At 47.9% G+C, this 23,452-nt stretch overlaps 5 protein-coding genes across 5 annotated transcripts; 4 read left to right on the top strand and 1 right to left on the bottom strand.

Moving 5' to 3' along the window:
• The first annotated feature begins 3,108 nt into the window (after positions 1-3,108).
• Positions 3,109-4,663, top strand: EI90DRAFT_3027278 (uncharacterized protein). Its single transcript, XM_039057980.1, has 5 exons — positions 3,109-3,478; positions 3,547-3,852; positions 3,928-4,346; positions 4,413-4,479; positions 4,544-4,663. The coding sequence occupies exons 1-5, from the start codon at positions 3,194-3,196 to the stop codon at positions 4,622-4,624; spliced, it is 1,158 nt and encodes a 385-aa protein (XP_038923725.1). The 5' UTR covers positions 3,109-3,193; the 3' UTR covers positions 4,625-4,663.
• A 2,390-nt stretch (positions 4,664-7,053) lies between these two features.
• EI90DRAFT_3010710 (uncharacterized protein) lies at positions 7,054-8,734 on the top strand (the record flags this gene model as incomplete). Its single annotated transcript, XM_039056394.1, has 5 exons — positions 7,054-7,228; positions 7,287-7,610; positions 7,856-7,956; positions 8,019-8,243; positions 8,294-8,734. 5 exons carry the CDS (start codon positions 7,054-7,056, stop codon positions 8,732-8,734), a joined length of 1,266 nt encoding a protein of 421 aa, XP_038923724.1.
• Positions 8,735-11,780: 3,046 nt separating this feature from the next.
• EI90DRAFT_3027269 (MFS general substrate transporter) lies at positions 11,781-14,254 on the top strand. The gene is given in 18 exon segments (XM_039057979.1): positions 11,781-11,803; positions 11,818-11,837; positions 11,859-12,109; positions 12,161-12,177; positions 12,236-12,251; positions 12,312-12,392; positions 12,450-12,560; positions 12,615-12,674; positions 12,722-12,893; positions 12,942-12,957; positions 13,013-13,076; positions 13,099-13,318; positions 13,377-13,462; positions 13,520-13,621; positions 13,699-13,768; positions 13,821-13,864; positions 13,925-14,026; positions 14,080-14,254. 16 exon segments carry the CDS (start codon positions 11,935-11,937, stop codon positions 14,235-14,237), a joined length of 1,494 nt encoding a protein of 497 aa, XP_038923723.1. The 5' UTR covers positions 11,781-11,803; positions 11,818-11,837; positions 11,859-11,934; the 3' UTR covers positions 14,238-14,254.
• A 1,437-nt stretch (positions 14,255-15,691) lies between these two features.
• On the top strand, positions 15,692-18,525 carry EI90DRAFT_8779 (uncharacterized protein). The gene is made up of 13 exons (XM_039068190.1): positions 15,692-15,735; positions 15,791-16,034; positions 16,093-16,237; positions 16,291-16,345; positions 16,410-16,571; positions 16,623-16,680; positions 16,744-17,048; positions 17,136-17,375; positions 17,434-17,663; positions 17,712-17,765; positions 17,819-17,825; positions 17,886-18,130; positions 18,214-18,525. Exons 2-12 carry the CDS (start codon positions 15,962-15,964, stop codon positions 18,096-18,098), a joined length of 1,542 nt encoding a protein of 513 aa, XP_038923722.1. The 5' UTR covers positions 15,692-15,735; positions 15,791-15,961; the 3' UTR covers positions 18,099-18,130; positions 18,214-18,525.
• Positions 18,526-21,529: 3,004 nt separating this feature from the next.
• EI90DRAFT_3143192 (D-lactaldehyde dehydrogenase) lies at positions 21,530-22,871 on the bottom strand (the record flags this gene model as incomplete). Its single annotated transcript, XM_039064994.1, has 7 exons — positions 21,530-21,717; positions 21,780-22,014; positions 22,073-22,248; positions 22,269-22,333; positions 22,392-22,540; positions 22,599-22,765; positions 22,832-22,871. 7 exons carry the CDS (start codon positions 22,869-22,871, stop codon positions 21,530-21,532), a joined length of 1,020 nt encoding a protein of 339 aa, XP_038923721.1.
• Positions 22,872-23,452: the final 581 nt, after the last annotated feature.

Raw genomic sequence — 23,452 nt, 5'->3', positions numbered from 1 at the left:
GGTATCTCGGCAGCAGTCGGGCGGCTTTGTCTCCCTAGCGCATTCAGCAAGGTGTCCGGGTAGCGGTGGGATAACATGGGGAACCGGGTTGGTGGTCTCTAGCGGGTCATCATTCTTGCGTCTGCGGTTACGAGGCTGGTAGTGGTGTCAGGGATCAGCAATGACCCTGGACCCTATGCCGGCTGCGCATATGCGCGTGGGAAGTATGCCGGTAATTCCCGTCTACTCCGCTTACCTAAGCCCCGGTGACCCGGATCATCTCCGGCATTGTTCTGGAACATTCTATGATCACGTGATTCTATCGGCAATCTGTTTGGTTTCCCTATTGCCGGACTCTACATGTATATAGCCGACCCTAAGATGGGGACATCCCTTTCCCCCGGCTTTAATCACAACTAGGTTATCGGAGCATCTTGCGCGAGCACGCGCGTCCCTGACAAGTGGGTGGGCGACCCCGTTTCCAGAAGGCCGGTACGTTGGCAACAGTCGGGCGGCTATGTCTCCTTAGCGCGTCAGCGAGGTGTCCAGGTAGCAGTGGGAATGACCCTCAACTCAACCTCACAGATTGGTGTGCAATCTGCAGGACAGTGTTGCAAGGGGCCGGGATAGCGGGGGTGTGGCTGTGTCATGGGTAGTGAACGTGTAATGGTCTGGGGGAAGTGATGATGTGGCATGGCTGCCACTCGAAAATCGCGCGCATGGCCCATGCCCAGCTCCGACTCAGTCCGGGCTCTTGCGGCCCATGTGGGACATCCTAGGTGGGCAGGGGCGATTGTTGAAGCTTCCTTCTGCTGTCAGGGGACGACTCCCGGGTCCCCATGACCCTCCCCTATGGTCCACAGCCTGACCTATGAACAGCCCTATCCAGGGCAACAACTACTGTGGGTAAGGAGATGAATAGATAAAGCAGTAGGTAAGGTACACTTGCCTACTGTGGGTAAGGAGATGAGAAGGAAGCTAACTTCTCATCTTCCCACAGTGGCCACAATATCAGCAAAACTTCCGGGGATACCTGGAAGTCACATGAAGGGGTAGGAACCGGGTCCGGAGCATGCGGCGTGCGGAGCGTGCGCGCGTGCGGGAAGCGCGGCAGGTGGAAGCGGGTCCGGACGCGGGTCCGGGTCCGGGCTAGTCAGGGTGTGTGCCCTGACACAATCTCCTCCTGATTCTCCCAGTGCTCTTGATACTCCGGAGCACTCAGGAGCATAACAATTTTTTGCTGATGTTGACATTCTGAGGATTGAGTCAACCCAGGCCAGCACCCCAACTGGCCTTACAAAGGGTCAAAGGATGACGTAAGTTACACTGGGGCATATAAAAAGCCTGAGAGGTGAGCAAAGACAAAAGCAGGTTAGAACCCTCTACACCGATTAGGTAAGATGGAGCAGCCAATGAAAGAGGTTCAAGACATGGCTTCAGGGTAAACCGAGCCAATCAGATCTCATAAAAGACCGACCATGATTATTTATATGTTAGATATGTTAGATAGTAGTACTATGTAAAACTTTTACAAGAGCAATACAATATGGAAAAGAACATGTAAGCCAAAGTGGCAGATTTTACTAATTCCCGCTACTCTGTAGCGGGTCTTGAAAGCGTGAACTGAATGCCCGTGCAAGAGGTCCTCTATTATTGCAAATTAGCAAATTACCTGGCTAACCCAGGGTCCATCACTTGTATTCCAAAATCAAGCTAAGTTCCCGCATTTGGTTTGTAAGTAGTTGCCCTTTCAACTCCCATCTCCATCTTTCACAGCTGCCACCATCACAATCGAATGCGTTTTGAAAAACCATGCTCTACACCCTCTCAGACTCGTTAACTGCCCTTCAACCTCGCGATAACCAACGGCTATGAACCATAGCTCCAGACAGACACCAGGAAATGAACACAAACCCCCAATCGGGGCAGCCCTGACCCCGATCCCCCTGCTGGCAACAGACGACAGTCGCACCCCCAGAAATGCAAGATGACAACAGGGATGAACAAGTCAAACCTTCCGCAGCCACCTTCTCCCTCGTCCCCCAACCCTCTGGCTGTCAACCTCGATCATAAACATACCGCCATCACATGGTACTCCATCACGAAAGGTGCGTGCCTTATTGAAGGCAGCGTCATTCAATGTCCCTGTACCCAGCGAACTCTGTGGGACTGCTTACAAAATAGCCTGGAGTGTCGCGGACAAGGAAATCACGCCTATTGTCCAAGCAGCCATCCAAGTTGGCTACCACCCTGCTCCATTCCACGACTGCATAAACCTAATGAGGCAGACTACACTCACCCCCGCTCCTACAGACCTATACAGCTCCTAGAGGTCCATCGTTGCTATCCGGCTTTCATACTATGCCAGCCAACACGAACTCCTTCCGGTCACCCAATTCGGAGGAATGAGAGGGAGATCGATCTGCAGAAGACAACACCCTCTCAGCCATCCACGAGATGAAACTTACAGCTACTTCACTCGCTTTTGACATAACAGGTTTCTTTGATCTTGTCTCGCACCCACATCTGCTCAACACTTTGCCCGATAAAAATCCTACAGTCAGATGGGTGGCTTCCTTCCTCAGCGACTGCCACACTGCCCTCATCCCAGCCGCATATTTCTCTGCCCCTCTGATCGTGACATCCTTTGTGTCTGTAATGCTGTATTCCACGTTGACAACGGTGAAAAACCATTTGAGAAACATCCATTTTGCCCCTGAATTGTCTCTGTTGTACGCATCCAAATACATATCTTAGCGAGTGAAAAGAGTGGCGGGTTCTGCCGCGTCAGGCGGCGATCACCAGTTATTATGCTAATTATGGGGGAGGCAAACATGTTCTGCACATGATCGATCGGTCACTGGGCGGCGTAGTTAGGTTTACTGCGCATCTTTGCTCGGACACCGCTAGTCCCTAGAATCCCTAGAATAGACCAACTACCTTCCGAAGCGAGCGGAGCATTATATAGGCGTTGAATAGAAACCCCATAAATTTCCCGGATATGGAGTGGCAGCGAAAACCAAACCCATAAGCGATCGAGAGTCAACGTAAGAATATTAATTATTAATCGCTTTGTTCGGTGGCGACCTAACGACTTCTGACTGTTGCCCCATCACTCCCAGGGATTGGCGGAGATTTAAGCATCCTGGTAAAGTTTCAGTTTCACTAACGGGGGAACTGACGATAGTTTGCTAATCGTTTGCATCTTCGAGACATGTCTGCCACAAACGCAAAACCCATCGGGACAGCAGTGGTCGGCACTGGAATGAGTGCCACCGTTTTCCATATTCCCTTCATCCGATCGTTACCCGAGCATTTTCACCTCATCGCGATCGTTGAACGTAAAGCCACACCTGAATCCTCTATCGCTCGCGATCGATATGGATCACAATTTCCAAATCTGAAAGTGGCGAATACGCTTGAAGAGGTGTTGACTGATGAGGAGGTTGAACTCGTCGTGATATCTACCCCAAATGCTACACATCATCCTTATGCAAAGGTGGGTGCGGATCATGACTCGACTCCTCCATGACTCTGACGGCCAGAATCGCAAACGGTTCTGAATAGGCTGCACTTCGTGCAGGGAAACATGTCATCATTGAAAAGCCTCTAGTCAACGAAAGCTTTCAGGCGACGGAACTCATTCAACTGGCTAAATCCAAATCACTCGTTATCGCAACGTACCAAAATCGCCGATGGGACTCGGATTTCTTGACGCTCAGGCGTCTGCTCGAGTCGGAGAGAGTATTCGGAGAAGTTTCTGAATTTGAGACGAAGTTTGATAGATGGAAGCCGGTTTTGAAGGGGAACGATACTTGGAGGGAGAAAGCTGAATGGGGAAACAGCATCCTTTTCGATCTTGGATCTCATTTGGTCAGTCCCCTCCGTTGTCCTTTTGGCTTCGAAACGGCTAATACAATTTGGGGAAATTTTATATGTGCATTTCAGATTGACCAAGTAATTACACTCTTCGGAACTCCGAGCTCTATCTCAGGCCACGTATGGAATTCCCGAGGGCTTAAAGAAGGACTAGATGATGCTTTCATCGCCCATTTTATTTATCCGCCTTCCTCCTCTAAAGCGTCTTCCTCACACTTCACAAATCCTAACATCCCTCTCCACGTCACCGTCAAGGCTGCTCCTCTTTCCCTTTTGAAGAAGCAATTACGGTTCTCCGTCAAGGGGACGAAAGCATCATGGACAAAATACGGAGTTGACCCCCAAGAAGACCAGCTCAAGTCGAACACCTCAATAACTCCCGACGCCAAGGGGTTCGGCGTCGAAGATGCGGAATTCGAAGGGACGCTAGTCGTCGAAGAAGATGGGAAGATAGTTGAGAAGTCAACTCCCACAGACAGAGGGCACTAGTACGTTCAACCTTGTTGCCGATGATTCATTGTGGCTAGGAGTGACCAAAATACCATTAATCGCAGCTTGTCATGGTTCAAGAATGTCGGAGAGGCGATTCAGGCTAAAGATCCGAGCCTGTTGATCGTAAAGGTACGTAATGCAAATGGAGCATGTACCACTGAACGATTGGGATGCTGACGTGCAGGGCTCGTAGCCGGAGCAAGCACAGGAAGTAATCAGATTGATTGAGCTTATCTATCAAAGCCACGAGGAGGGTAGAGTCATCCAGGTATAAAGGATGCTCGCGGATGATTAAAGAGAGGGAACTTTCGAAAACCACGGTACGGAAAGATTGGAAGGGGGATGTTTCATGTTTTGCATCTCAAAAACTCGACGTACTCTGGGCTGCTAGTGGCTCTATCGGCGGGCCTATAGCTCATTACTCCCATCCGTTCCGCCACTATGAGGGAAAAGTTGAAGATTAATTGAAACACAGAAAAAATTACTAACTTGTGCGCGATCATCCCTCTCACGAGAGTTATTAGCGCAGGCGCCAAGTATTTCGCCGCTGCAGCAGCCTTCTGCTTATCTTCAGTGCCCTAAAAAGAATTCAAGGCCAATGTTGCGACAATTAGATCATTGTTGTCAACACCGAGCCATAACCCACTTCAATATCCCGAGCAATTATGAGGAAAGAAGAGAGAGACTGCGTCCCTGGGGCTTCAGGAAATCGCTTTGCCAGTTGATCCATCTCGTCAGTAGCTTGTGAGAATGCTTCAACGACAATGGCTGCATTTCCGTCCTCTGCAACCGTCGTCAGCTTGTCCTTTATGCTATTCGCGGATGATGAAAGTGACATCTTGTATTATGGGCCTGGGCTTCCGATTGTCGACTTGAATTCGCCGGCATCGTCACAGGTTCTTCGAAGCAAATACGAAGCAACATATGATTTAACACGACGCCTAGAATTTGGCTATTGTTATTGTGAAAAAAGGGAATCGCTCCAAGAGACTCTGGGCAATGTCGTCTTCTTGTCAATGCACACGATGCCAAATTCCTTCGCTATCTTTGCGCCACTATGATATTTAAGATTTGAACTAGTCCCTATATGCTCTCAGGGTTGCGTTGGAGGTGCCTGGTCGGGGCCATGTGCCCTGACAACTTCTTTTGTTTGTGTGGGTGATCGCATCTTTGTTTGCATAGCCCACGCTGCTAATCCACTACTTTGTTTATGGTAGTATGAATTATACGCCGATGCGAATGCCCACCACCCACAAGCTAAAGAGGGTTTTGTTTGTATTGTCTACTATGGGCGCCTTGAATATACTGTACTCACACGACCAACTACCGGTCACGCGTCACAGAAACCTCCCGGTCCGGTCGAAATTCAGGGTCTGTCACGCGTCACAGCCGGTTGGCGGTTGGGTGTTTGGGTGTCATGCCAGTTTTGCTGAGGCAAGGTGGCTGTGCAAGGCAATTCAAATTTTCCATTTCTGGAATGTATTTACATTCAAAAACGGAAAATTTTTGTTTGGTCTTCCAAGTTTCTTGTGTGCCTTGCTCGCATTCCACAGCCAAGTTCCTGCTCATGAATAGGCACAGGGAGTATGTGAACCTTGTAAATTTGTTTGGAGGACTGGAAGTGTAAACTGGATAAATTCAGTGACAGACAAGTTCCCGTCTGGAAAGTAGGATCCAATAAAATCACCCGGGATGTCGCTATATGAGATAGTCTCATCCGTACACAAAGCAATGCGGTGTGCAAGGGTAAAACCGTTCATGAGATGATGCACAGATGCTCAGAAATTTTATGGGGGCGGTGTTTTCAAATGTTTAAATTTTAAATTCAAGGTGGTTAAAGCGTTTTTCAGAGAAACTGTCCGATGAAAAGTGAATGGGGTATGACCCCGTTCGTGAGAAATCAACCAAGAAATGACCAAATTTCTGCAATTTCCACCTTTCAATACAGTCCGAATTATATTTCAATATATTAGTTATGTGTTCCCCGTCCATTCCCCGTCCCCCATCCATTCCACGTTCCCCGTTGACGGTGACTACATTGACAGAGATCCAGCGATCTAGCTCAATCCTCACATTGGTCGTGATCGGACCATGTCAAGTTAATTAGTTTTGCTGTATTCTGTTGATGAGCGACTTATGATCTCGGAGCTGGACTATGAGTAATGATAACCTCAGTCTCAGCCAATATGCGTGAAGAACTGAGGGAAAAGGAAATGAATTCAAATGAATGAATATGTCCGTGGCCTGGCACGGGTTAGTCCAAAATAGGCAAAAGAAGGTGTTGTGACTAAGTAGTCACATGGTGGATTCTGGGCGAGTTGCTCTCCCAGAATATTCCCACGCTAACGCAGGAACGTGGCTGTTCAGGTTAACTCCGCTGGAGTACCCTCATAGCACACGGTTCCTCCAACATATTCTAAGGACAATCGCCATCATAAGGACAATAATACTAGCATCTTTGCCGTGTCCTAGAAAGCCCAACTGCAGGGATATCATGGTGCTGTCTGTAGTGTCTCAATTTCAGACCTGTCATCAAAAGGGCACATAAATATGGGCACTCATGAAAGCAGAGTCCCCGTCAAGCTCTTGTCAGCTAGATCTTCTCTGATAGCGGTCTCTCAGTTCTTTGCTTGAACTATGCACGATCTAAACTACTATGTTCTCAACAGGGATAAGCGTGCCTGATGGAATGATGACCACATTATGGGATTAGCCCCGCGCCCGCTCCCAAAAACATCCCAACAAGCTTTCCAACAGTTCTTTGCAAGAGGGCATGCTTTATTCTTGCCAGACGACTCTGATCGAGTCCTTGATGCTCTGGATCCCTCAGCACATGACTTGCCTCCCAAAAACTGGACTGTTCAGTTTCCACCAAATTGTGCAAAATTTAATTTGAGTGGCCGGATAAACACTGACATTAGACTCATTTCATTCAGGGGAAGCACTCCCATCAGACAATCTGACACGCATCAATTGCGAAACATTCATTGTACGGAAGCAGAAAGCTGAGCAAGAGCACACAGACCATCAACAGACTGCTGCTGCCGCCGCACTTTCCACCGCAGCACAGCCCCCCGTGCCGCCTCTGCCCCAACTCCCATACTCTACATACCCAATCACGTACCCCATTGTTCCCTTTCCTACTCAACCGTCCATATTCCTCCCTCAGCATCCTACTTCCTCTCCTCCTATTGCCACCCTTACACCGGTACCTGCTGCAAAGTTGTCACCGAAGTCTCAATTAAATGAAAGAGCAGAAAGTACGTGGTTCTCTTGACTCATGAGCTTCACTCAATAACCCAAATAGAACTACTTGGAATATGCTACCAATGCAATACACTGAATCCCGACAAGGTGACAACGGAAGCAAGTCTCCATCTACCTGTTGACTGTGCTCCCTCGTTTGTGCTCGAAAAGATTGAAGAAGGAATGGGTGTCAATGTGGCCAAACATGAGATTGGCTACCTTCCAACCTTTGATGGAAAGCGATGACGCGATACACCAGTCCAACTCAAGACTGTAGAGCACATGGAAAAGGCACTGCATGAACTGCGTGATTGCTTGTCGCGGGCCCGGACCAATAAAAAACTATACATTATCAATATGGTATGTTCCAAAAGCCCTATCTACACAACACAATACTTATGCTTAATACACCAACTCACCAGAAACCGGTACCCAAAGCTGAAGACCTTGGGAAACGTGGAAAAGGCCGTCGTAACAATACAGTAAACAATGCAATCCAGTCCAACCCGGCTTCGGAGCAATACACTTTGCTTGAAAAGCAGTGGGGATGTCAGAAATGTGGTGGTCACTGTTGGCCGCATGCCCAGGCAAAGGGAAAACACCTCCACCTTAGCAATGCAATGCTGTCCTTATGGGCACAGCAATGGGTATGTATAATTCGTCGCAATCCTTGACATTGATCTTATGTTTATTGTAGACTGACAGTGTTCCCGGTGTTGATCTCTACAACCCTCCGACTCATCACTGGTTTGATGTTCCAGCTCTGGGGAAACAGACCAAGGCTATCAATGAAAAGCAACGCCGAGAATCTAAGAAGCGGAAACGCAGTGCTAGTCCACCAAGAACCCCAACAAAGTCCAAAGCTGCGACTACACCAAGCCCCCCAGTAAAGAAGGCTAAAGCCGATGTGACACCAGCCAAACAGCAGCCTGAAAAAGAAACAATAATCCTCTCTTCTGACCCTATAACTCCGGAATTTCTCTATCATCACGCATCCAAAGTCGGAACTGAAATCATAAATCTTTCATCCTCCCCAACTCCTGGACCTTCCAAGAAGGCCCCTGTCCCTGTTTTCAACCTTTGCTCTTCCGACGATTTTCCCGAGTCCGACACTGAGCATGATGAGCTAGAACCATAGACTCAGTATATAATCGCAAACTTGTTGTGAACCCAAAAAATATTATTCCAATGGAGTTTAAATACATTTCTAAGCCAAATATCCTGAGTGGCTAAACCAGCCACGCGTCGACTCGGCAGTCACGGAATACACAGCTTCAAGAAGTAAACCTTTTGCGCAATCCATATCCCTCCCAGATAGCACAGCATCAACATGATTCCTGTTGAGACGGAGCCAATGTTTGATCATAGAGAAAGCCTCTTCTATTGGGTTTAAGTCAGGGGAGTACGGTGGTAGGAATATGAGATGAACACCACTATAATGTCAAGACCAGTAAGAGCAAGCTTAGATAATTGTGAAGCACACATACCGGTCAGCGCACATTTGCTCAAGCTCATCAGATTTGTGAATCGACGCGTTATCCATAACAAGAACAGATTGAGGAAGCGGGAAGGGGTTCATGCGAGGAAGGATGGAACGAATGAAATCATTAAATGTGTCGGATGTGTATGCTCCCTCCTGAATATTGACATGGAGTATACCTTCGACACTGAGAGCAGGGAGTATGGAGTACCTGAGAAGAAGCTATTAGAATTGAAGCATGGATTTAGAGTCGAAGATGTTACATACTTGGTTCCTTGCACAAAAAAATCCCGGCGACGTGCTCGGTCACCAGATGGTGCCCAGCCATGGGAGCGTGAAGAGGTGTTGCGATTGCAACCTGTCTCATCGACAAAAACAAGCTGTTCAGCTTGGTAGTTCCGGCCCATATACTGCCTAAATGCAACTCGTAATTCTTCATTGCGTTCCGACGCAACTTTTTGCAGCTGTCAGAAAAAATAACTTCTTCAGAATGCTAAAGAAGACATAAAATGTATAATAAGTACCTTTTTGTACGTGAGACCCCATTGCTTCAAGCCTCGCCAGATAGTCGATTGGCCAACAGAGACATTGTGGTAGATCTCTAATATTCGTTGTATTTCATGAAGGTAGAGATCTGGGTTAAGCTCGATATGACCTTGCATCAGCTGGTCGATAGATTGAGCACTAGCACCAACCAATTGCCAGGATATGTCGTACTCACATCCAGATCCCAGTTGTTCAGTTTGCGGGTCTGCCCACGGTTGCCGACTTTCTCGAAGGGAATCCCCTGCCTGTGAGCCGAAAGAATACGGCGAATTGTCCAGCTACTGAAATGTGTAGCTTGTGAAATCTCCTCAGTAGAAAGGGTTTCGGACATTAGGACGATGAGTCGCTTCATGTCTGGAGTGGTGTGCTTAGCGCCCATGAGAGTGACTGTTGTGAGTGACCATTGTGCAGAAGTTCAGAGCCCGGACTTGTTATGAAATGAGACCCAGATAGCTGGGCCCAGCCACGAATACGGAATACTAGCTAGCTCCAGAACGGGGTAAAGACATGCCAGCGGTATTCTGGCTCTGTTTAGACATGAGACGCATCAAAACCAATCACGGAAAAGATGGCCAAACATTAGTTTGATCATGGCCAATGTGAGGACGGGAATTGCTAGATTGCTGGGACTTTAGTGTGCAACGGGGAACGCGGAATGGCTGTGCAAGCGCTAATTACTCTATTGAAATATAATTCGGACTGTATTGAAAGGTGGAAATTGCAGAAATTTGGTCATTTCTTGGTTGATTTCTCACGAACGGGGTCATACCCCATTCACTTTTCATCAGACAGTTTCTCTGAAAAATGCAGTAACAATTTAATATAAGTAATATAATTCGGACAACTCCGCAGCGCCCTGCCGGTTGGGTGTCACGCGTCACAACGAGTTGCCGGTTGCCGGTTTATATCACGTGACAAGCCACGTGGCTGACTAAGCCGGTAGTTGGTCGTGTGAGTACAGTACCCTTCACTGCACCCCATACCCAACAATACTGAACCCGAAACCATCCTTTTCGCTGTCGTGACCACTTGTGATACACAGGGACGCTCGAGCTGACATATTTCAATACTGTGACATCGTACATTGAAATCGTGAACTTAGCCTCAATCTGCGCAGTCGTTGGTCGCATCCGAGTCGGTAGTATGACAGATCCTCGATGGGCAATATATAGTTGACCCCGAGCAGTTCCTGGGCTCGCACCGTCTTTACAGATGTGTCCCGTGTCACTATTAGGATGTTAGCGATTTACGCTAGCGTTTTCCGCTCAGTCAATCGTTGTTGAACTAATAGATTTGAACTAATTACCTAGCGTTTTACGCTAGGGCATATGAAGATACATGAGTGACAACACAACATGTGGTAAAAGCGTAGTCTCACCTCAGTCAATCGTTGTTGAACTGAGGGAGACGAAAGTGAAAAATTCTTCACTGCTTTTATAAGCAGTCGCCTCAATGGCGCACTGACTTTGGTAGCAGGAATACCAAGAAAGGAAATATAGCGCCGCTAGCTCAACATCACATTGTGAGTTGGCCACAGCGCACTATAACTCCCAAGAAAACCAAGATTTCAACAGTCACTCCGTGGTGAAATTACACCATTTCTACCACTTGTGCTGACGTGTTCAATTTCCATTCTTAATTTCACCTCGTACTATTAGTAGACAAATCTTGTATGTCACATGTCACTCACTGTCTTGCCCAGGCGGCTGAATTGCAATGTAAACGTCGGCCCCCTCCATCTGTCAGGCAGGACTGACACAACCCGGTACCCATCTGTACTGCCATTCTCATTTCGTCTTGTCGTTCATCTTTCAAGAGGTTTCTTTGTGAACAATGTGTCTTTGAAAATGTTGTCTCATTCTCCGTTACCTGTGATTTCCTCAAGTGGGTCGTACTCAATTCCAGAAGCCCCGGGGTCTCCCGAAGTTGTCGAACGCTGCTATGCCGCCAGGAGGCCTCTCCGCACGCACACAAGCCTACGGTGGCGCAAGACCCTTCATGAAATCTTGTCATATTACATGATCTAATCATGGAATTACCTTTCTCAGTGAACGATTCTTAGCACAGTGTCTTCTTAGGGTGTCCCCATCATGCACCACAACGTGGTTCAACAGATTATCCGCTGTATGCATATTCCGCCGGCGTTCGGGGAGAAGAACCGCGAAAGTCTGTTCTTGAAACCCATAAGTACCATAAAGTGGTGGATCTGATCTGATTTACTACTCCATAAGCACCCTAAGTACCCAGTAATTCTCCGTCCACTGTGTATCAGATAAAGTCCACCTCTTCCTTCACTTCGCTTGGGTTCTGTAATGGACAAGCCGGAAATCGCTGATGTCGATTCGGAGGACAAGAAGCTCGGCTTCAGTAACACGAGTCATCTTAACAATGATGCTGCCCCCCTTAAGGGTAGCATTGATCTAGCTGCGGCTCGACGAGCCCGTACTAAAATCGACCTTGTTGTCCTTACCACGTCGACCATTGTTTGTAAGCCACCCAGCAAAGAAGATGAGCCTCGATTTAAATAGTTCCTGTCAGTGTTCCTGAATTTCCTCGTGAGCTGAAGCTTTCACGCATCTTGTGACACCCCTTACAATCTATCATTTTGCTAAGGATAAAACGAACATAGGTGAGTACCAAAGTGTCGTGCTGGCTCCAGTCTTTGACTGACGATCACTCACTCAATCAGGGAATGCTGCAAAGGCAGGGCTTTTAGAAGATCTCCACATGTCTTCGTATAGATTTTCCGTCGTTCTGAGCCTCTTCTTTAGTGAGTTAGTTTCGAGCGAGGTTCGCCATTACAATCGCTGAGACTCAATCCCACCAGTACCATTTCTACTCATAGAGCTGATCTCCAACTTTTTTTTCAAGAGGATTGGTGCCCAAATATTTATACCTGGCCTTGTGATCGCATGGGGCATAGTAGAAACATTCCAAGGTCTAAAAATGAAACCCCCACATAAGAATCAGGGGTTGATCTTGATTTTCACAGGTTTCGTCACATCCTATCACGGATTAATCATTTGTCGTCTGTTTCTAGGACTGACTGAAGGTAAGATGGTCTTAATAGCCTCACGGTCTACCTCCACTGCATTTTAGGGCCCCTGGTTCCGGCGCTCCTCCTATATCTGTCGGAGCTATACAAACGGCACGACTTGCAAAAACGGATAGCTATGTTGTTCAGTGCCTCGAGCCTTGCAGGCGCATTTTCTGGGCTTTTGGCTTATGCTATCGTTCATCTTGACGGCAAAGCTGGTAAACCGAACTGGAGGTGCGTTCGCCGTCATTTCGCTCAACTGTGCTGAATCTCGGCGCATAGTTGGATCTTCTTCTTAGTTCGTCCTCCAGGCATTAGATCTATCCATGAATTGAACCGTTCCTTTGATACAGGAGGGGATCTTTACTGTCATATTTGGTATCGCTTCGTACTTTTGGCTACCTAAGGATATTGCGAGTGCCACCTTCATGACAGAAAGAAAAATCCGCATACATAACTGCAATTCAAGAAGACACCGCCCTCGACAGAGTCGATGATGCATTTCAGCTCTCAATCGTATGGTCGTCTCTCACGGCGCCCCATATTGTACTCCTAGGCACTGCTGGTTTCTTTGCTGGTACGTTGAGTTTGTGCTCCCGTGCTTCGCTACTTTGTCACAAGTATCCCCCAGGTTACCTCACCAATGGACTGGCATACTTGTAAGATTACTGTCACTCTGCGAATCACCGTCACGGCAGTTGACTGATGATGAAATAGCATCCCAACTGTAGTAGGGAGTCTAGGTTACTCGCCCACCGAAACCCAGCTATATGGAGTTCCTCCCTTCGCCTGCGCGTTTGTCTGTGCGTCATTCCTTGCATTGTAAAAAGTTCGGATTTTAATCCTAGCATTCAATTCAGTGAGCATGATGGCCGCCTATTTCAGTGACAAATATCGTTGCAGAGGGCTAATTGCTCTTGGCGCAAGTTTCATCACTCTTGCAGGTTACGTTGTGATGTATTGTTCGTATAAATCATTAACCCAGGACAAACACGGAGTTGACTCGAAACTTTATAGATAGCACTAATGTCCACGTCAGGTATGGCTCTATTCGCCCAAACGATTGGCACATCCATCACTTCTCCTTGCGCGCTTGCGTTGATCGCGAAGTAAGATGATCGCGGTTTTGGTTCTTGTTAATTTTATGGACTTCTCATACAGTAATGCCTATCCTCACTATCGTCGTGCTACAGCTATCGCATTTGGTAACGCCAACATCATCCTACGATGCCTTTTGAATTATGCTTACTACATCCCGGTCTTAGGAATCGTCAACAGCAGCGCTGGAGGAATATTGGCGGTGTGGATGTATCACGATGCCCCTCGGTTCCATAAAACGACGAAGCTTAATGTTAGCTGCACTATTGGTAAGGATATACTCTTATTTGATGACTTGAAATAACAATATCTGGTCACTTAGTGTTCATCCTACATATATGTCTGATACTTGGCTATCTTTATTACAAGAACTTGCAGAAGGCCAAAAAGCGCGGGCTATACAATAACATTCCAGACGATAACGTTGAAGAGAAGCGGAGGCTAGGTGATGGACACCGAGACTTCATATACACTCTCTGATCTAGGTCTGGTTCGGGCATGAATTACCGTTACGATCTCATACGCGTGTATTTTTGCAGTTGCAATCAGTAAATTGTAGAGGAATGCCTTAAGCCTGGAAGCATGCTTTGGGGGATACGAAGGCCCAATGATGGTGAAAATCGATTGGAGAGCCTAACCACATAAGCTCATTGGATCACCCCAACCGTCCAGATTTTATGAGGAATACAGTTGATTCCGTTGATATAGATCATGGAGCCTCATTGGCGTGATTAGAAGGTTAAGACGATCTCAATTGGCTCAATCGAGCTTGGAGGTTTCCTGATGCTCGCCATGCTACAGCTATCGCACTTGGTAATGCTGACGACGTCCTGCGACCCCTCGGATTATACTCAGGACATCCTGGCGTCGCTCTTCCCAAATTTTCGGCCGCCAACATGGGCAAGGAACGCACTTGGCGTCCAGGCTCGATCAATCCAGACATCGCACACAGGCAATAACGTAAATTCGTCGCTGAGCTCCTCCAAATGCTCGGAAAGTACTTCAGGTAGGCCGAAAGGGATGTGCTCCTGGTTTGTAACCAGGAGAGTAGGGCTAAGTTCATAATCGATTGCAGCCTACAGGAACGTCACAGTTCCAAACGCGGAACCGTCTATGCAGGAGCGGAGTCCGTTTCTGATAACGAAGGGATCGAGTTCCGGGGAATATGGAAATAGTAAAAGGATATGCGCCGAGTGATCGGTAGATCCTTGATTTACTCGGAGGCGACCTCCAGTGCAGTAACAATTATTGAAGGACATAAATTGATTGGTGTTCACAGCTAGTACTCTTGAGTCACGCATTACCCTCAAGTGTTTTTGATATATATACTCATGCTGGAGACATGAGCCCTATACAGATGGTACCGTTGTCTACGTCCTTTCTATACGATGAACTCGACGGGTTCCCACATCCAGCTACCCTGAAGACAGATAGGCAATCTGGGCCTCGCCGAATGGTTTCGACCTCGCATCCTAACAGTCCTTCAATATCATGCATGTCAAGCCAATCTTGAAACATTGGATTCACCAGATGCAGGGGCCGGGGGGTTGTACTGATTTGAAGTCCATCCATATCGGAATTACGGTATGGTGTTCTGGAAGATTTCCTGTATGTCATGCGTCGTGAGAATGCAGAATGACGTGCACAGATGACGAATGTCAACATTTTCCTCTCTTGGTGAAGGCTAGCTTGAACTTCCAACCATCACTGCATGAATTACGTAAACAAACAATGTTTGCTAGCGGCTTCACCAAGTTGTCCTTCACTCGCTTTCTGCGCATCCTTGCTACTGGAAGCACGAAAAAGTAGGTAGAAACGTGGAAACCCGAGAGCTAAGACCTTAAGGCCCTCACTTAAGGACTGGAGCACGATGTCATAGAAAGTGCCTTGTTAACTGACAAATCGATCAAGCAACCAGAAGCAGACATAAACGTTGCACCGTAATGTTTCGAGAAATGTTGTGCTGAGGTTGAATAGGGTGAAGTTCCCACGCTTCGGTGGCATGCAGCCATGGCTAATATGCAGCGGTCGAGTTTCACGGAGCCAACTCGCTTTTTTCTTCTCTGATACTTTAGCACACATTGCAAAGCTTCAAGCGATATCTGCCTCATGGCCATAATGTCACGTCACGATCTCCGGATTCCTCTCGGCATTTCCAGGAGCCACACGTTGGAACAGGCTGGCCACAGATTCGGTCGGACAAGATGGACAAGTTGAAAGCCCTAGGAGATGCTGCATATATGCTGGGCAATAGCTCTTCAAGAGATGGGAATTGCGGTACGTTGGTTCATTTGGACGGTCGGGGATTAGAGCTCAACGGCCGTTGTCTTGATAGCAGGTGCATGTTCGCGGGACGTCGTAGGTGCCGTTGGCCAGCTAGGGGGGGATTCACCGAGCACCACCAATGAGGCCGTGAACATTCTCAATAACCTGGATTCCAACAGTATCATTGCGTCTATGCACACGTTCGTTAAAGTTCTGTAAGCGCCCCTTCAGTCTCGTAATTTTTTGGGATGATTTACGATGCTACCAGGGAAGCCGTCGTCGCTGTTCACGCATTTGTTGCAGTTGTTGTCATCCCTTTGAAGGTATCATTGAATACTTTTTGAGCTGTTTCCATCTTTCCCAACGACTTCTTCATCCATCTTTAAGGCCGTCGTACGTAAGGACCTCCAGCGACGGGTGAATGATCGGCGCACACTCTTACTGGTTCATGGGATGATCAAGATGATGAGGCGGCTAGCTGAGCTCGAATCTGTCAAACTGAACGATACTCAAACATTCACTTTAGCCGCCATTCTCCGGGAGATGGAGGTAATGTGATGCGTTTCCAAAATGTGAAGTCTCTTTCTCAGATATTTCCAGAGAGCGATAGAAGACTGTAGGATCGTTATTGAACACTATCTCAGGCGGAAGAAGATAGGTGTGCTTGCTGCCTTTTCATCTCTCACATTCGAAGCAAAGCCACTTAACATAAACTCTACAGTCCGCTTCGCGAAAGCGTCCTCGTGGCAAACGAAATTCGACGAGTTCTCTGTACGGTTCTCGACGTTGGAAGGCGAACTTAACGATGCCTTGCTGCTCGTCATTCATCGGAACACCTCCGAATCCAGGCAGCTGATGGATGGACTTAATTCAAAGTTGGATGCGATTTTGAAGTCGCTCGGTAAACCCACCGAATTGGAGCGCAGCATGGCTTGTTATGTCGATGCTGCTGGTGGCATCGAATGCTGTGTGGAGCAGGATCAGAGGCTCGAGGAGCTGATCGCCTTGTCTGATGGGGTTGATATTGTGAGTGTCAGCTGCTTTCTGATTTGCCGCGTTTCATTCCATGCCATCCCTTTTTTTGAATTCGCTGTTGTTCACATGCCACGCTAGGATCATGATCCGAAGTCGCGACTTCAAGAATACAAACAAGAGATACAATCTGCTCTTGCAACGCAGATCGAGGTTCTGCTTCAGCGCAATTCAGAAACTGTGACAGCGGAGCTAGGTCTCCGTACTGCCCAAGTTAAGAAAGACATAGAGCTCTACGCGCAGCGCATTATAAAAAGACTAGATTCTGGGCACCATGAGCGGATTAGTGACCCTTGCTTTCGGAGGATTTGGCAAGACGCAGTGCGTCCTGTACACAGGGTCTCCCCTCCCTGGCTGTTTTAACATTACCTCTTTGTAGACATGGAGCGACCCGGTCCAAGGAAAGACGTTCATTTGCACCATCTGCGAGCAGATCCGACTACAAGTGATATCTGGGTCGTCTGAGCTATCCGCCGACAAATGGGCAGTCCAGTTTCTCGAATTATCATATCAAAGCAGTCTACTGGAAGCGATCAATACAAGCCGTACTGGTTTTGTCAGCGTCGATGAGATCAACAAATTCACAGAGATGAAACCCCCACAGTTCACGTAAGCCGCACAATCTGGATTGTTCCAGGTGCTCATCCCCCGATGAAGTCTCCCAGCCTGGCTGGCATATTCAGCTGCACGATCTGGCTTCGAATTATTTCAGTATGTAATTCCATCTTCCATAATCTTCCCCATAGTAATCGTCGCAACGACAGCTACAAGGTGCAGATCCTAGGCGATGTGAAACGGCTCAAGGATGTTGTTGCTAGCTGTGCTATGAAGGGTGCTTTTAACTCAGTCGGAGAGTATCTCAGGGCAGTGACCACCGTGATCTGCGACACCTTATTCGCCTCTTTGAACGTTCCTCCTAACCAGCGCCGCGATGTGGAGGCGGAGCCTTGGCTTGTTGACCAGTTACGTTCGTTCATGAAGGCCCGGGATGCGAAACTCGTCGAAAGGCTCTCTGCCCTTCATTGGAGGACCGATGGAAAATAGCTGCCGTATTGGGAGACGCCCCCCTGGAACACGTAAGATTGCTCCACGAAAATTTAGAAGCATTTTCTTAGTCCTCCCTCTAGCATCTCCTAACCTTTCTTCATCTCCTTATCAGGCGCTATGTTGATCTTGCAACAAAGTCCGACCCCTCTCAGGACGAAAGAGAGTACCTAGAGAGCGGATGTGACAGGATATATGAAATTGCACATGTGATCAATGAACGCGTTCTCTACTTCAACTCTTCGTTGGATCAAAACCAGATTCGTGTCCTGGCTTATGGCATCTTCTCCAGTTGGAAAACCCACCTTCCAGTTCCAAATCTTCAGGACCCCGGGTGCGCAAGGGAATCAATTCCCGCGAATAAACAACCTGGCGGGCTTGAGGAGCCCTGCATTGGAAACAATCCCAAGTCTTCACCGTTTACACAGCCCGCATTTCTTCGACACCCGCCGCCAGCCGCAAGGCCTTCCGATCGTTCGAGGACTGTATCTCCGGTGCACCCGAATCCTGTCAAGAGCCCCCCTCGGACCCAGGTTCACCTTGACTCCAGCTGGGACCGTGAGTTAAGACATGCGTTCCAGCGCGTAGACACAGACAAGTGAGTCAAACTTTCCCATTCGTAACGATCTAACTTGTCATTCACAATGCTTTGCTGCACAAATTCATCGGGGGCATGTCGTGCTTATCACCTTTTCATCCATCGAATAGCTCCGGTGAAATTAGTGCCCCTGAACTGCACAGAGCACTGTTGAATGCTGATGACAGCCGTGTGTCCTATCACCACTCCCGAACCCTATGGCTACTGATGATCCGTCCTACCAGCACTGGATATTGATACGTGAGTAAGCGAGTGCTGGAATTGCGAATGATGCTACATTGACAAACCATCCACGATAGCTGCAAGATGTTGATGGCGCTTTTCGTGAGCATTTGGTAATTCATCAGTTCAATCCCTGGCGTTCATCAGCGAAATGGGCAGGACAAAGATCATAGCGGTACGATCAATTTTTCCGAGTTTGCTCAACTGTGGAAGTACATTCAGGGTAAGTGGCTTGACCAATCAATAGCGGTGCGAATCTGATATTTGCCTTGGGCCCTACAAGATTGGAGGAAGTGAGTAGATATTACCTCCATATCCGCGTATGACCTGACGGAGGGAATTAGAATATTCGAGACTTTCGACAGGGACAACTCTGGGACGATTGATCTCCTGAGCTTTCGCATGCCCTCCGTCAAATGGGCTATAACTTGAGCCCTCCGCTATTCAAAATAATTCATGTGAAGTTCGAGCGATTGACAGATCAAGGCTCAGGGATAACTTTTGATAGGTATGTATATTTGGTGTCCGCCTGTTTTGAAATACAATGTGCTGTTGCATAGATTCGTTCACGCATGCGCCATAGTAAGGGAGTTGACAGAGATGTTCAAACGGTCAGAGTTTCTATAGCCTCCTCTGACATTCCACTTATTTCGTTATCAGGCTGGACAACGACAAAGATGGCAAGATAACCATCAACTATGACATTCTTATGTTAACAGCGCTTGCTGCACCATGATGCCCCTACTCAGCGATACCCTAGACGCCCCCAATACATACCCATGTTCGTTTTTTTCGGTTGCTTGTTCTCCCACAGCGCATTTCTGTACTATTGGTAGCCTTGATCGACTGTGTGACTTCAAATGAGTATGTACTTAACTCGTTCTTGACTCGCCCACTATCATGCCAATTTCGAATTAAATCCACACTACAGGCAGGCCGCGAAAGCGTTTTCCTACCTTCATGACGAGACCTCAGGCTGCGCCGAACCCCTAAACCAGACCATTCGATGCAGCCCACAGCATGTCATATTCTTGGACGGAAACACAATGGCCACCGATCCGTGCGAATACGACCATACGAATGTGGCCGGTGTGTCGTGTGGGCACACTACTGTTAAAAAGAGGCTGGTTACCTGGGAAGCCGGGTCGCAGCTCAGAGGGAAAATGCCGCCGTCATACTGTCCAGCTCAGCCGTTAACATGCCACGGATCATTGCTTGCTCGCCACAGGTCATCCCTTCAAGTTGGAGCATGCACACCAGTCCTTACCCTCATCCTCGTTCTAGCCTTCCAACCAAAGCGCGCTGGTATGTCTTTATCTGGTTGTCTTGTCTCTTCATATTGTTACACACCATGACAAATACAGTCCGTGCGGTCAAACTTCCCTTCGCAACACTTTAAACCGACATCCTTGCCGCGGCTGGATCGTCGTTCTCCCCTGGAGCACTGGCCTCGTTTCTGCACGCTGACTCTACCACACCCGGCACTAATGATCCTCGAAGTCTCGTTCAGCATTTCTCGAAACATTACGGCACAACGTTCGGGTGTGCTTTTGGTTGCTTAATCATTTTTATCAGGGGCATGGTCATCACTTCCTTGAACATACCGTCGTGCCACAGGCTTTCCATCTTGTTGTATATCTTTCCTACTTTGTGGGGCGTCAGGATGAACAAGAAGCGCGCGAAGGACAATTTGGTGAAGCCGCTGGCAAGTGTCGTCTGTCTGCGTAATTCGACGATGATCGAGCTTTTTGGGAGTTAAACTAGCGTTTACCCGAGAGAAAAATTAACATGGTCAACCTATGCAGGTCATTCCGCATGCGTCTTCACGGGGTATGGCATACTGGAAAACTTCCATGTCGTAATTCAAACCGGATTCCGATACGGAGTGCACTTCGCGCTCGGCTAGTTCAACGTGAGCGAACCTCATCTCTTGAGGGCTAGGTTTTTTTAAACTCTGGAAAGCGATGTTCCATTAGGGACAATTGGTCAAACTCAGCAAAACCCAGTTTGTCATTTCTATGTCTTCGGAGCTAGTAGATGAATATGGAAACTGGATGGCAAGGAACCTATTGGTATGAACACGAAGAAATATTTAAGCTTATATATACTAGCGCGCTGGGGAACAAGCCTCGAGTAGTTCCCGACGGGAAAGCTCTCTGCTCGCGGGCTGAGGAAGACGACTGCGTTCGAGAACATACTCGAAGGCAATATGTGCATGCGTGAACGTCAATCAATTCGCACACTGCTTGTGCATACGTTCCTTGACCGGCCAGAGTTATATAGTTTCGTGGTGTAGAACGTCCCAAAACTCGGTTCCTGTTGGATAGCAACGTGGTCACCAAAGACACACACGGCATCTCCTGTTGGAACGATGCAACAAGCTGGGAGGTCCCTATATTTCCGTGCTGCAACCATCATCGGCTTGTTTGTTATGCCATTCAAGGATGATGAAAGTGACATTTGATACAATGGGCCTGTGAACATTGGGCTTACGATTGTCAACAACTTTCCAGGTCGTCAAAGGCTCTTCGAAAAAAACAAACGATGCAACATGGAGAACACGACACAAAAATGCCCCATATTTGGCTATTGTTATTGTGGAAAAAGTGAATCACGGGAATCGCTCCAAGAGACTCTGAGCAGTATCGAGAGCGCTCGTCTTCTTGTCAATGTATACGATGCCGAGTTCCTTCGCTGCCTTTGCGCCACTGGAATATTTAGGATTGGGAGTGGTGCTAAGTTCCCCTGGCAAACCCTTGTTTACTTTGTCCTTCAGCTCTGTCTGTGCCAAAGCGTCCACTGTCAAATAAGCCAATTCAATAAATAGGCACGTTCAGTTCGGGATCCCATGAAGGACTTACGGAACTCTTGCCAGATATAAGCTCCATTGCTGATGAGGTATCGTTCTCCACCTGCGTTGTCACGAACGACCGCTTCGGCATGGGCATCCGCGACATTCCGCACATCTACCCAGTTATTGGTGGGTTTGAGGAGGGTTTCCCTATCATGCGTGGCACTCGGGTCTAGAGCGATCCTGCGGAAGTAAGCGGCTGAGGTGTTCAATTGTTCCGGATTCGGGCAATCGTGAAGAATTGGCTACGATTTACACGTATCAGCAAAGGGTGAGCAGTTAGTTGTGCGTTCTGAGACTTACCCCATAAACCCATGGAGGTAGAATCGTTACCAAGTCAAACTTGATTTCTCCCTTGCGCTTTTCAACAAAGTCCCATGCGGCCCGTTCTGCGAACGTTTTGCTTGCACGATACATTGAGGCTGGAGGCGCATCTCTCCCTTGCTCGGCGACAACCTGAGGTCGTATTCGTTCCAGTCCTTTTCAGTGATAACGTAACCATCGCCTTCGAGATTGTAACATGCTGCATTCGATGACGTAACTACGACCCGCTTTACATTTGTGCTAGAGAGAGAATCGTCCTCGTGAATATGAATGGAATCGACAGAGATACCAGGATTACCCGTATTTGAGAATACTTTCTAAGATTCCAGTCGTTCCTTTGATCGCAGGAACGAAATAGTCGTCCGGATGCGTCCCTTTCATATGGAAAGGTGAAGCAGTATGTGCCACCGCATCCACATTCTTCACCGTTTCATCAAAAGCACCTTCCTATCACCCGTAGCGTTCGCCAAAGAGAAATTGAGGCACTGATCAGGGGAGATCTTACTTGAGCGACGTCCTCTACAACAACATATGAAAATTTCCCAGAGAAGTCTTTCTCGAAAAGGTTCTTGACATATTCCCCTTTGGGAGCGGATCGAACGGTTCCGAGAACAGAGAAACCTCGTTCGAGCAACGATTTAACGACCCAAACTGCAATAAACCCAGAAGCTCCTGTTAACGATGGATGATTGGATACGTTGTGTGAGCGCGCGGTAAGCCTAGCTAGTAAAGATTTACCTGTTACTAGGACAGTTGCTGGGGCTTTAACGCCAACCATGTTGTTTCCCAGAGGCAAGGATCCAAGAGAATATGCCGATCACAACCAGATGCTTGACTGTTGGAACCTCTCTATATATGCTCTCAACTTGTTGCACCTCCGAGGGGAGTCCGCAAGGAGATTATGTACAGATTAGCCTCCGAGATGGATGATAAGAATATTAAAAATGCGCTGGCCTCGGTTCAAATCTGGCTAAATATGACCCAACAATTAATTCCGACAGCGGCGGAACGGCTATACACTAATAGAAGCTAGGGTGCATTACTCGCCCCGACGATCACCTCTCCGCATGCACCGGAAACGTTCCAAGCCTCGGTTCTTGCTGTTGGTAGCAACCGGCGTGGCCACCATCATAAAGACATGCCCACTGGCAGGGCCAGCACCCTTATTGGAACAATTAATGCAATAGGTGAAGAATGGCTGAGGAGTTTTTACCGGCATGATCACACGCACCTGTGCATTCTGTGCAGCCACTATGAAGGAACAATCGTCACATTGGGCCTTGGCTGTCGGAGTTTCCCATGGTCACGCACAGTAATTCTATGCTGAAAAAGGGAAGCATGCTGATACATATTCTCGTA

This window comes from Cantharellus anzutake (genome assembly GCF_015039405.1).
Source record: "Cantharellus anzutake strain C23 chromosome Unknown EI90scaffold_1, whole genome shotgun sequence".
NCBI classification, from domain to species: Eukaryota; Fungi; Basidiomycota; class Agaricomycetes; order Cantharellales; family Hydnaceae; genus Cantharellus; species Cantharellus anzutake.
Note: the sequence above shows the minus strand (reverse complement) of the source record. Positions and strands in the feature narration are given on the sequence as shown.

Excerpts from the sequence above, each read along its gene's own strand:
- EI90DRAFT_3027278 (XM_039057980.1), top strand. The coding sequence starts at position 3,194 with ATGTCTGCCACAAACGCAAAACCCATCGGGACAGCAGTGGTCGGCACT. Across the intron at positions 3,853-3,927 it reads TCGATCTTGGATCTCATTTG|ATTGACCAAGTAATTACACT; the intron begins GTCAGTCCCCTC and ends TGTGCATTTCAG. Across the intron at positions 4,347-4,412 it reads CCCACAGACAGAGGGCACTA|CTTGTCATGGTTCAAGAATG; the intron begins GTACGTTCAACC and ends CATTAATCGCAG.
- EI90DRAFT_3027269 (XM_039057979.1), top strand. The coding sequence starts at position 11,935 with ATGGACAAGCCGGAAATCGCTGATGTCGATTCGGAGGACAAGAAGCTC. Across the intron at positions 13,319-13,376 it reads ACCAATGGACTGGCATACTT|CATCCCAACTGTAGTAGGGA; the intron begins GTAAGATTACTG and ends ATGATGAAATAG. Across the intron at positions 13,769-13,820 it reads GCGCTTGCGTTGATCGCGAA|TAATGCCTATCCTCACTATC; the intron begins GTAAGATGATCG and ends CTTCTCATACAG.
- EI90DRAFT_8779 (XM_039068190.1), top strand. The coding sequence starts at position 15,962 with ATGGACAAGTTGAAAGCCCTAGGAGATGCTGCATATATGCTGGGCAAT. Across the intron at positions 16,346-16,409 it reads TTGTTGTCATCCCTTTGAAG|GCCGTCGTACGTAAGGACCT; the intron begins GTATCATTGAAT and ends TCCATCTTTAAG. Across the intron at positions 17,664-17,711 it reads ATGAAACCCCCACAGTTCAC|TCTCCCAGCCTGGCTGGCAT; the intron begins GTAAGCCGCACA and ends CCCCCGATGAAG.